At 46.1% G+C, this 12,716-nt stretch overlaps 1 protein-coding gene across 1 annotated transcript in view; it reads left to right on the top strand.

Annotated features, from left to right (window-relative positions):
- Positions 1 to 12,716, top strand: part of TRIO (trio Rho guanine nucleotide exchange factor) — a 237,022-nt gene that overhangs the window by 38,010 nt on the left and 186,296 nt on the right. The window contains 1 exon segment of the mRNA XM_024741724.1: positions 6,745 to 6,876. Coding sequence (XP_024597492.1) covers positions 6,745 to 6,876 — 132 coding nt within the window.

The following is a 12,716-nucleotide window of genomic DNA, read 5'->3' as shown; positions in this document are numbered from 1 at the left end:
TTGATCATGGTGTATGATCCTTTTAATGTATTGTTGGATTCGGTTTCCTAGTATTTTGTTGAGGATTTTTGCATCTATATTCATCAGTGATACTGGTCTGTAATTTTCTTTTTTTGTAGTATACTTGTCTGGTTTTGGTATCGGGGTGATGGTGGCCTCTTAGAATGTGTTTGGGTGTGTTCCTTCCTCTGCAGTTTTTTGGAAGAGTTTGAGAAGGATGGGTATTAGCTGTTTTCTAAATGTTTGATAGAATTCACCTGTGAAGCCATTTGGTCCTGGACTTTTGTTTGTTGGAGGATTTTCTTTCTTTTCTTTTCTTTTTTTTTTTTTGCAGTACACGGGCCTCTCTCTGTTGTGGCCTCCCCTTTTGCGGAGCACAGGCTCTGGACGCGCAGGCTCAGCGGCCATGGCTCACGGGCCTAGCCACTCCACAGCATGTGGATCTTCCCGGACTGGGGCACGAACCCATGTCCCCTGCATCAGCAGGCGGACTCTCAACCACTGCGCCACCAGGGAAGCCCTGTTTGTTCTTTAATTCTTCTAGGTCTTTGTTAAACATTTCTTGCATCTTCTCGATCTTTGCCTCCAATCTTTTTCTGAGGTCGTAGATCATCTTCACTATCATTATTCTGAATTCTTCTTCTGGAAGGTTGTGTATCTCCACTTCATTTAGTTGTTTTTCTGGGGTTTTATCTTGTTCCTTCATCTGGTACATAGCCCTCTGCCTTTTCATCTTGTCTGTCTTTCTGTGAATGTGGTTTTCGTTCCACAGGCTGCAGGACTGTAGTTCTTGCTTCTGCTGTCTGCCTTCTGCTGGATGAGGCTATCTAAGAGGCTTGTGCAAGTTTCCTGATGGGAGGGACTGGTGGTGGGTAGAGCTGACTGTTGCTCTGGTGGGCAGAGCTCAGTAAAACTTTAATCTGCTTGACTGCTGATGGGTGGTGCTGGGTTCCCTCCCTGTTGGTTGTTTGGCCTGAGGTAACCCAACACTGGAGACTACCTGCGCTCTTTGGTGGGGCTAATGGCGGACTCTGGGAGGGCTCACGCCAAGGAGTACTTCCCAGAACTTCTGCTGCAAGTGTCCTTGTCCCTGACAGTGTCCTTGGCTACAGCCTCCCCCTGCCCCTGTAGGAGACCCTCCAACACTAGCAGGTAGGTCTGGTTCAGTCTCCCCTGGGGTCACTGCTCCTTCCCCTGGGTCCCGATGTGCAAACTACTTTGTGTGTGCCCTCCAAGAGTGGAGTCCCTGTTTCCCCCAGTCCTGTCACAGTCCTGCAGTCAAATCCCACTAGCCTTCAAAGTCTGATTCTCTGGGAATTCCTCCTCCCGTTGCCAGACCCCCAGGTTGGGAAGCCTGACGTGGGCTCAGAACCTTCACTCCAGTGGGTGGACTTCTGTGGTGTACGTGTTCTCCAGTCTGAGTCACCCACCCGGTTACGGGATTTGATTTTACTGTGATTGCGCCCCTCCTACCGTCTCATTGTGGCTTCTCCTTTGTCTTTGGATGAGAGGTATCTTTTTTGATGAGTTCCAGTGTCTTCCTGTTGATGACTGTCCAGCAGCTAGTTGTGATTCTGGTGTTCTCACAAGAGCGAGTGAGAGTACATCCTTCTACTCCGCCATCTTGGTTCAGGGCCCTTATAAAGACTGAAACCCAGTCTTGTATTAGCTCAGTCCTTTTAGAATCCAGTCATTCCCTTACAATTTCTTTATCCTTTGGAGATGTTTTCTCCTTTTTCTTCTTTTCCAGATATTTGCTTTGAGTGAGAGGACAGCAATTTCAGCAGTTATAATCTCTTCACGTCTTACTCGTGTTCATTTATGGTTTTATAAACGTAAATCTTGGGGTTAGAACTAGATGAGAGTGACGTTTCATAGACTACGCTTCCAGAGATGTCTTGGCCATTCATTCTCTCCCAACCTCGTCCACAGTGAGGGTGTGCACAGGATCAGAATGTCAGCTTGCAGAAATGGAGACACAACCACAAGGTTACTGATTTCACCAGTAGACAGTGTCTACGGTTCCAGCCTCCACTTTGTTTGGTCATGTGTTATATCCCTTTATATTAAGAAGCTTCATAGCAAACTCGTTAGAATTACCTTTTTATAAATCAAAGAATTAAAGTGATTTGATTTTACTGCACCTGAAAATCTCCAATTTTCACTATTTAAAAAAATTATTAGAGCTGCATTGTCCAGTATGTTAGCCAGTCATCACATGCGGCTATTGAAATTACTTAATGTTAAATAAATTTATTAATAAAATAATTTAAAAATGGAATTAGGGACTTCCTTGGTGGCGCAGTGGTTAAGAATCCACCTGCCAATGCAGGGGACGCGGGTTCAAGCCCTGGTCCAGGGAGATCCCACATGCCACGGAGCAACCAAACCCGTGTGCCGCAACTACTGAGCCTGTGAGCCACAACTGCTGAGCCCACGTTCCACAACTGCTGAAGCCCACGTGCCTAGAGCCCGTGGTCCGTCACAAAGAGAAGCCACCGCAATGAGAACCCACGCACCACAACGAAGACCCAACACAGCCAAAAATAAATACATAAATAAATAAATTTATTAAAAAAAGAATTAAATTTCACCTCGTTAGTCACAGTATCCACATTTGAGATGCTCAGTAGCAGCTTGTGGCTAGTGGCTGGTGGCCTCAGCAGCACAGGTGGGCGTTTCCATCACTGCAGAAATTCTGTTAGTGTTGCTAATGGTTTACCTTCAGAGTGAACCATAAATCTGATCGTTTTATCCATGACTGTAAGGGCCTCTATAATCAGATCATAGCCAAAAACAAAGTAACCAGGACTTGTATAGCTCTTTGAAATTTACAAAGCCCTTTAAATACAAAAATCTCACTTCATCCTTAAATCAGCCCAGTGAAGGACATGGGACTGATGGTGTTAATGTCCTTATATTCTGTTTGGGGAGGAATTTACCCAAGCTGGGACTTTCTTCAAGGTCTAGGAGAGTCTTTTGCTCCTGACATGACAGCACACTGTTTCACAAACAAAGCACTTAGATTTATTTTCTTATAAAATTTCACGTTCAATAAAAAATTTTAGAAGTAACATTTACTTTGAGTGTATCATAGTTATCATCTGGATAATTTTATCGTATGTCTGGGTTGAAATTTAGAGGAAGATATTACAAATACTGCGTCAGTATTCCCTTTTGAGTTTTTTAAGGCAAATAATACACATGTAATTGTTCCCATTTTAATGTCATTTCACTTTATTAAAAGCATAAGTCTAATTCTTGGCTTGTAGTAAAACAAAAACAAGATTCTCATGTAATAGAAAGGGATTAGAATATATATCTGTATATATGAAAGAAAAAGATACTAATGAAAACAGGTGGAAGGTACTTAGAGTGATCATTGGCATATTTTGGTTCACATTGAACCTGTCTTCTCCAGGTTACTCTGTTGGAGCCATCAGACCTGGATTCACAAGTAGAAAATGCATGATCCCTCCTGTGACTTTGCTGGGCCGAGAAGGGAGCCCATCTCCCTTAAAGGAACCAGGAGAGTGAGTGTGTTTATTAATACTCAGGGAGTAGAAATGATGAAAGAAAAAGAAAAAGTAGGGTAATGTCTCCTAGAAATGAAAGCAGAAAATGAGGAAATTAGAAATAAGAAAGGAAACTCCGAAGTTTGAATTCATATATGTATCATATGTATAAAATTCAACCAGTCTTAATTTTTCCAAAGAGGAGAAAACCCCGCTAAATAAGTATTTTACACATTTACCTTCTAGGAAGTTTCTGTCCCTTTGTCTCCTGAATCGGTGTAACCACCTGTGCTCAGCTGGTGCTCCATCAGGAGCTCCTGGCGGGCGTGAAATTCACTGGGCTGGGTGATCCCAGCACATCGGAAGCCCCTGCTCTCAGCAGATGGAGAGCAGTGCAATAAATGCTTCTGAAGATAAGTTTGCTAATTAATTTTTCAGGCTCTCCTTTTAAAGCTTTCGTATTAATCACTCTCCCCTTGTCTGCCTGCCTCGCTTTTGCAAACCAGTCATCTTCTACTCAGCAGCACTGAAGTGACCATTCTCCTGAGCCGCAGAATCCCCAGCTCAGAAGCCGGTTCCTGGTTTGAATCCAGAGAAGCATTGAATTCCCTTGCACTCTCCTGCCTCTACCCCCAGGCTGGCCAGACTCATTTTGGTCCACATTTGAACATTTAAAGCATCAGAGAGTCCACTGGTGCTCTGATCTGGCTAGAGTATAGCAGCCACTTTCCGTTGTCCTTCACGAAGTGTCAGGCTCTGTGCTGGACATTCCCCTGGTGTTCCAAGCCCAAAACATATTTGTCAGGTTGGTAAGAGAGGTGTGTGCACATGTGTGTAGGGGGTGTGTAGTAAAGTGGTCAGAGAGGTTTCTAAGCAAACACACCAGTGTCCCTCCCCCTCCCATATTCACAGGGCACATTATATTAATAGGCTCTAGGAGGTTCTATTCTATAGGTACCTGTTGAACTTTGACACCAAACTTGATTCTGGGATGCCTTTTCTTTGTGGAATGCCTGTTTAACATCGTCTTCCTTGGCTCTCCAGATAGGGATTGCTGCTCTGACTCTGATCTCTTTCGGGTGTTGAGCCTTCCAGAAAGCATTCAGGGACTGGAGCTTGCCCTTTAGAGTCTGAGGTTGCCATCTGAGAAATAAAAGACAAAAAGTGTGCTTGTGCAAAAGTCCCTGTAAAAACCATGGCCAGGTTTATTTCTGTCATTGGGGTATTTTAATCGAGTGAATTTAGATGTGCAGAGTCCTTGTTCCACAAGATTTCTGTGTTACAAGCTATTCTGCCCTATGTTTTTAGAACTGGGCTATGTTTCTGCAGGTAAATACAGTCAACACGTCTCCGGCTACTTTAAGAAATTATAAGGAAGTTAAGTAACTACAGGCATACATAAAACTGCTCAAATGTTTCTCTTTACCGATAGCTTCAAAAACTGGGGTTGAATGTATTTTAGCGGTCTTCTTGGTGCAGTAATATATTAGTCTGACGCTTCTGCTTATCGTGAAGTGTCGTGTAACCAAAACTTGCTTTCACCTTGTTACGTCAGAAGCGTTTTATCCTCTCCTTAGGAATATGTTCACCTCTGCTTTGTTTCGGGCGTTCCGTAGTGGCCAGTGTGCAGGAGCAGTTAATCGCTGACTTGACCTGGCGGCTGATGAACGTTGATGGTTAACCTCGGTCAATTTCATATTTGAAAAAGGTTTACAGTAATTTTAGAGTTGGCGTCACATGCAGTAATGGAAGAAGATGGAGTGAAATAGAGATCAAGAATGCTTATAATCATCAACTTGACCTAATTGTAGAACACGCCATCCGAGAAATACTTAGTAGAAATATGCCTAAGTACTCATAAGTGTATTCATGCAGAGGGGGAGAGGCATAAAGAATTTTATTACTACTTCCATTGCCTGGTGATGTTAGGAGGAGCTGTAGAGGAGGGTACTGAGGACCTTCCCCTGGGCCTGCATCCGTTTAGTCATGTTTGAAGCCATCAGAAGCCACATGCTATCAGATGACACTTAATGCCCTGGGAATTCGTTTCGAGCCCTAGGATTTGCATACAGGTGTTTTTTTGAGCCAATACATTCATAATAAAGGGATTTTTATAAACAATTATTATTCAGGTGACTTGTCTATTTTAAGTTCCTAAAAATGTCATAAGGACCTGGGAGGTTATTCTCACATATATTTTAAGAGAATTATAGCATGTTTCTTACCTGGCAGGTCAGTTACCCTGTTTTAAATAGTCACCCTCTGCATTCCTTGATAAGTAGAAAGACGGCGAGGAACGAGAGTAAAGGAGGTGAAACCCGGGGAAAGCTGTCGATGTCTATTTGGCTTAATTGAAGTAGCGTCTTCACTTGGGCCTTCTGCTGCTTGCCTGTGACGCTTACCCGCGATGGATGCTGATAGGATCCCCCTAGGAAATTTGGCAGTGATTTCTCAGCTATTGATGAGTCCTGGGATGTGCTGGTGGCAGTGAAGAAGACAGGGTAGGTAGCAGCAGCGACCCAGGACGGCAGCCTGCAGCCCACACTCTCCTCGTTTACGTGCCAAGTGGGAAGAGCCCAGTGATTCCGCAGCCTCCCTTCCGTTCGGTGGGCACAGCTGAGGAGTTTCGGCCCCGTTCGCTTGGTCTCCCTTGATTCCTGTGTGTATTTGCTTTTGGAAAGACAGATAAATGGACGCCCTGCTCTTCCTAATGATAGGTAGATGATTTCAGGAATCTTCCATTGCCGTTTTAATGTAAGAGGAAAGCAGGAGGGCTGGACTACAGCTCCAGGAGTAGCAAGAGGCTGAGGGGAGGAAGTGGACGAGGCATCTCTGCTTTCCATGGCTAGCAGCGCAGAGGAGTTGGAAACACAGATTCAGATGCGTAACGGGAGAACGAACCAGGATGCCCCAAACCGCTAATGCGGGGCAGAGATGCTCCCAGGGGTGACCGCAGAGCCACCCGAGGCTGTGATTTCAAATGCAGCTTCCTGGGCCCAGCCCCAGTTCTGCCAGAACCTAAGCTGGGCGAGGGGGAGGGGGGCGCAGAGTCCAGGAATCTGGTTTGAGAACTCATGTCAGTGCCATTTGATATGGAGGCTCAACCGTGCTCTGTTCTTAGGCACTCTCTCAACCACGCTTATTTCAAAACCACGTTAAAAAGTAGCTACTTCTCAATATCATTTGCTATTGGTAGACATGATCCTTTTTTTTTTTAATACCATCCCAGTATATGAGCAACGTGGACTCGTGGTGCAAAGCCTGTGGTGAGGTGGACCTTCCCTCCGAGCTGCAGGACCTGGAGGATGCCATTCATCATCACCAGGGAATATATGAGCACATCACCCTTGCTTACTCTGAGGTGAGTGGTCAGATCTACTTCAGCTGTAAAGCAACACTATTTTTGTGTCATGGCACTGAAAGTTGAAAAAATCAAATTTTTGGCTAGTCTAGAAGAAACTTACAAGTTTCGAGTTGAACTGAAGTTTCATTGTAACTTTTGAACTGGAGTTGGGGGTGAGGGCTAGTGAGTAAAACAGGACGGAGCAGAGAGCAAACTCTTCATGGCCCTGTGACGTTTGTGGATTTTCTTTAGAGTGCTTAAGTTGTCATCTGCTAAAATAAATGAAATTGTAATCTTCTTGACTGCATGTATTTAGGAAATAGTATTTTGTGTGCTATTCAGTATAGTCAAGCTCAATCTACTATTCCTGAATGAAACTTTCTAGAAAAGAGGGAAACCTGATGTACCTCATGTTCTGGATTTCAAAGCATACACAGGGGCTTCCCTGGTGGCGCAGCGGTTGAGAGTCCGCCTGCCGATGCAGGGGACACGGGTTGGTGCCCCGGTCCGGGAAGATCCCACATGCCGCGGAGCGGCTGGGCCCGTGAGCCACGGCCGCTGAGCCTGCGCGTCTGGAGCCTGTGCTCCGTGACGGGAGAAGCCACAACAGTGAGAGGCCCGCGTACCGCAAAAAAAAAAAAGCATACACAGTTTTTTCAAGTGTGTAAAGCCACTTGCTGTTCTAGGAATCTAAGTGGAGTGTTTTTCTTTCTTAGTTTAAATTAATTATTTAACATATCCCTGCTTTATTTTCTGCCACCTTCTGTGCCAGGCTTTGTTGTAAGGACGTTATGTAATCACTTGTTTAATGCCTGCAGCTCTGGGGCAGGGACTCATGCTAACCCGCTGTTACAAATGAGGAAAGCGCGGTGCAGAGGTCAGGTGACCTGTGCCTGGTTAACGGCTTGTAGGAGGTGGAGCGGGGACTGAACCCCAGGCAGGCTGCCTGTGTGTTCTCAGCCACCGCTGTGCTAGATGCGGTGACAACGACAAATACACGTAGGTCCGGGCAGGACACTCTTGTCCACGTCGTGGTCATCTGGCCCTTCCGACCAGTCTGCTGATACTGGTTAAGTTCCTGGAGGTGAGTGGGGAGTGGGTAGGAGTTCTGTGTGTGCTTGCTTTCAGCATCTATAGTGAGCATCTGTAATACTGTGTGCTCATGGGAAAGATTACTGTGAGAGTCCAGTAAGAATATGTTTCAAACCACCTGGCAGAGGACTGAGCATGGAGTAGATGTTTAGGAAGTACAGTCAGCCCTCTGTAGCTGCAGGTCTGTGTTCTGGATGTGCGGGGTCACCTGTTCTACGCGGTTGTAGAAAAGAGACTTGAGCATCCACTGATTTGGGTATCCGTTGGGGGGTCCTAGAACCATTCCCCCTTGTTACCAAGGTATGACCATATTTACATCCAGATCCTTGATTTGAGCCACATCCACACCTGTCAGAGTTGTTCGGCCATTTGATTTTCAGTCTGACGCGTCCTGCTTCACCAAACAGCTGTCATTCTCGTGTCCTTGGGCCCAGGTCTCCTGACCCCACCATGTCCACGGGTGAATTAAATGAACGTGTGTTGCGCTACAATATTTGCTTCACAGTGTGGTCCAGTCTCCTTCCTGCCCGTGAAAGTTGATATCTACGTGTTTGTTTCTCTGGACACCTCTTTACTTAACATGATCCCTCTTTAACACTATTTTATGTTGTCATGCAATTAAAAAATAGTCAACTCTGTGTTATGTTTCTTAATTTTGCGTCAGGTGTTTATAAGCTAATTTGGTTATCTAGTTTATTAGAAACTGTATAAATAAGTGATAACTTTTTTAATAGGAAAAGTGAAGGTTGAACAGATCTGTATTTTTTTAATCATACTGATTCATGAGGAATGTGTGAGTTCCAAAGAGCATTAAGTGTACCTAGTGTACCATCTCCATGCATCATCTAATTTTGACCTGTAATATAGAAAGTGGATGAATGACCCTGTTATCCCTGGTATGACTAGGCCTTCACCCATCTTATTAATGATTTTCTTGGGAGCATCTTTTCAGTTGCATTCGTAGGTTCCAGATTGCTATGGGATTGAACAGCTCACACACAAGGTGATTGGCAGGACTGGCCTACAGTCTTCACCTACAAGACTCGCCTTGGACTCAACCTGACCTGACCAGTGTCATCCTCTGGCCTGGTGGCCGGTCAGCCTGCCCACTGCCCCTTGGCACTTTTAGCGAAGAACAGAATTCTCTCACCCTTTCCACTGCATTCTATAAAAATGGGGCATCTTAACATGGGAACTTAGGTTTACCTCTGGTGTGGTTTCATTAGATTTTAAATTCATACTAATGATTTTAAATGATTTGATGGCAAGTAGACAGCTTCCCAGGCTTAAACCGCAATTTTTAGCCTAAGAACATGTTTGCAACTGAGTCGTAAACTCAAGGAGATGGTGGTTGGAACTAGATGAACAGAAAAGACTTTCAATAGAAGAGAATGAATTGAAGAGAAATTCAGTAGAAGAGAAAATTTTTTTTCCTTGTAAATTATTTAAATTCGGAGGTAGTTTCAGGCTGCAGAAAAGTGTCAGAACAGGGAGCTCCCGCATCGCCTCGACCGCATTGCCCAGTGGTTTGCGCTGTCCTCTCCCCCCGCCTCTCTCCAGCCCTCACGTCGACAGTGACACAACACGACCATCCTGCCCACGGGCCATCCGTATTTCCCCCGTCCCGGCTACGTCTCTTTCTCTTTTCCGGCCCAGCAGCATGCGGTACGTTCGTGGATGTGTCTCACTGGCCTCCTTCACACTGGAACATTCTTTAGTCTTTCTCTGCCTGTGTCTTTGACAGTCTTAGAGTTCAGGCCTTTCCTTCTGTAGGATGACCCTCAGCCTCCCACCCATGCAGTTTTCTTGGGGAGCTGACTGGGCCGAGTGTCACAGCAGGGGCAAGGATGCTGACCCCTCCCTCGACTGCCGGTGTTAACCGTGACCACCTGGTGAGGTGGGCGGCGTCTATAAGGTTTCTCCAGAGTAAAATCACCATGTAAAAATTCGTCTTGGATGAGCATGTTGTGGAGAGAGGCAGTGATGTAACACGATGTCTGTACTTCCTCAGACTTCTCACGGCCTTAGCGTCCCTGCTGACTCCTGCCCACGACAGTGCCACTGTGACGCCGTCAGACGCTGGGGACCTATTTCCATCGTTCCTTCTGTATTCGTTAGGTGACCTTCTGCTGTAGGAAGGACTTTATTTCCTTTCTTCCCCATTTTTTAATTTATTTATTATTTCAGTATGAGTCTGTGAAATCTTATTATATTCCATGGGTTAAAATCCAGTACTCTGTTTAGATGCCTAAATTGTCCGTGTTTGGACAGTGGGACAACTTAGGCCTCATGTTTCTGTGTTTTTCTGATCTGTCCTTATGGTTATTTGAGCGTTACTACCTAGCATAACAGGATGTTCCCAGGCTCATCTTGTTCTTTTCCTGCCTCATCCCTGAGATCAGGCATCTCGCCAAGAGGTTCTGGTTCCCTGTAGTGTTGCTTGGTATTTAGAAACAAAGTCTGGCTGCTCAGGAGTGCTCACTTGCTTGTGGGGTGTCAGTGCTTCTAGGCCGTCTGAGCAGAGTCTATCCATCCATCCATGCATCCATCCATCCATCCATGCATCCATGCACATACATCTACAGCTATTGCTATGTCTGTGTCTGTCTCTGTTTTAAAACCACACATGTTCCTACTGACACTTCCGTCTCTAATCCAGTACCAGCCTTTCCCTTTCTGTTTATAAATCCCCTTTCAGATGGCGAGAAACCTGATTCCTTTTATCCTCGGTATATTAAGTTATTTGTTCGGTAAGTGCATTTGCTCTGTCTTCCCAGTCTCCCCCGTTCCCCTGGCCTCTGATCACCCCCAGTGCCCGTGCCCTTAGGAAGCCCAGCACGGGGTCACCGTGGGACCTCCACCCCTCACTGCTGCAGACCCTGGGCACTGGTTCCTCCATGCTAGGAGGGGAGGGGGAAGGGGGATGGGAAAGCAAGGATCCCTCCTGTCTTTTCAGTGATTTTTTCTTTTCCTAACTCAGTGGTTTTCTAACCCGAGCCTGCTGGTTATAAGTGCGGCTTCTCGTACTCCACCCCCAGAGATAGTGAATCGCCATCTTTAGTGGGTTTCCCAAGTGGTCCAGGGACTCTGATGCAGATGCTTTACAGCCCACACACTGAGAGATAGTCCCTGCCTGGCTCTCAAGAGCTGCCGGCCCGCCCAGGAGGCACTCATCCCACAGAAATTTATTGCGCCCCTGCCATGGGCACAGGTCACTTAGGAGGAGGAATATTGGTAAGCAGGGCTTGTGCTTCCTTTTGCTTTCACCTACTTTTCCTTTCCTTTCCTTCCCTCCTCCCTCTCTCTCTCCCTCCTTCCCTCCTCCTTCCTTTCTTCCGCAATTTTTTTCTTTAAATAGTTACCTACAGCTTCTAGTCTCCAGTGACAAAAGTTTGCAGTGGAAACTTTCCCAGCACTTGTTTTCCCCCCAGGACACAAACACCTGCTTTTCTGTGCTTTAATTGGACCTGTCCCACGTTCCTGTTTGTGTTGTAGCAACAGGAGCATGCCCGTGCCTCGTCAACGTGTGCTTGCTTCAGTTTTCCAGGTTTGGGGCTAATGCTGTCTGATGTAGTTGATCGCAGGAGAGTGAAGCAATACGAACATCTGGGATCAGCTGTAGGTGTAGAAACAGCACAGAGAGTAGTCATTTGCAACATCTTATCTTAAGCAGACTTACCAACTACTTTCTCAGCAAGCTAAATTCATAGAAGTGGTTTTTATCTCATACAGTGTGCCCGTGCCATCTGTAACCCTAGCCCCCGCCATCTGAGTTGTGACGTGAGACTGTGTACCGAGCATCCAGCCACTTGCCCGTGGTCTTCGCCACAGCAGTCACAGGCGGGGATTCTTGGAGCAGAGGAGGTGAAACGCCACGTCCACCGTGGCCCGCCCTGATCCAGTGTGACTTCAGGGTTTAGTTTCTGCATCAGTTTCTCAATTTACCAAATATTAAAATGTCAGTTTAACGATTTAACACATTTCTCAATTTAACTTACTTCAACAGCACCTTGTAGAAGTGACTGACAGGCTGCCTGAAGAGCTGGTAGAGCTCCTTTTTTAAGGAGCTGTACAAGTGGGTGAGGGCGCGGTGCAGGTTATTAGCCTAAAAGAAAAGCAAACAGAAAAATGAGTCACCTCGGTAGTAAACATCCTAAAATCCTGTCGGTGATGTGTGACAGCTTGCCTGCCTGGGTAGAGAGCAACTTCTATAGAGCGGTTACTTCAAAGCCTCATTAAGTATTGCAGCATCGCTGTAGACGTGCAGGTGCGGTAGTCAATGTTGGGCACAGCATCAGAGCCAACAGACCATCCGGGGGTCTGAGCTCTCTGCACCCCCAAACTTCAGGCCTCGCAAGGGCTTGATACATAGAAGCGACAGAGGTCCGGCCCACGTGGAATCTGTAGAACATGCATGTTCTCTGCATACAGCTGACTTAACTGGCTCGGCTGTGCCAGCCAGTTCCTTGTCTGGGTCCTGTTTTGGTTTTCCCTTTCGGAGGATCCCAGGTAGAGGTGTCAGCGAGCCAGGCATGGTTAGGTTGATCTGGTTCTGAGTAAGAAATCTAATAGCTGAGAGAAATGGAAATAGGCTTTCAGAATTCCATCCTAAGAGCTTTGCCTGAAGAAAACCATCTCAGCGGGGAGTCCCAGCCTCTAAAGGTAAGGATATTGGGTGGCCTCCCTGGGGTGTGGGGAGCCAGCATGCAGCCTTTCAGAAGGTCATTGGCCAGTGTTAGTGGCAGCAGCTTCTTTGCGGAGCCATC

Source organism: Neophocaena asiaeorientalis, unplaced genomic scaffold, assembly GCF_003031525.2.
Source record: "Neophocaena asiaeorientalis asiaeorientalis breed wild unplaced genomic scaffold, Neophocaena_asiaeorientalis_V1.1 scaffold10, whole genome shotgun sequence".
Classification (NCBI taxonomy): Eukaryota; Metazoa; Chordata; class Mammalia; order Artiodactyla; family Phocoenidae; genus Neophocaena; species Neophocaena asiaeorientalis.
The sequence above is the reverse complement of the archived record's forward strand: the minus strand, read 5'-3'. Positions and strand labels throughout refer to the sequence as shown.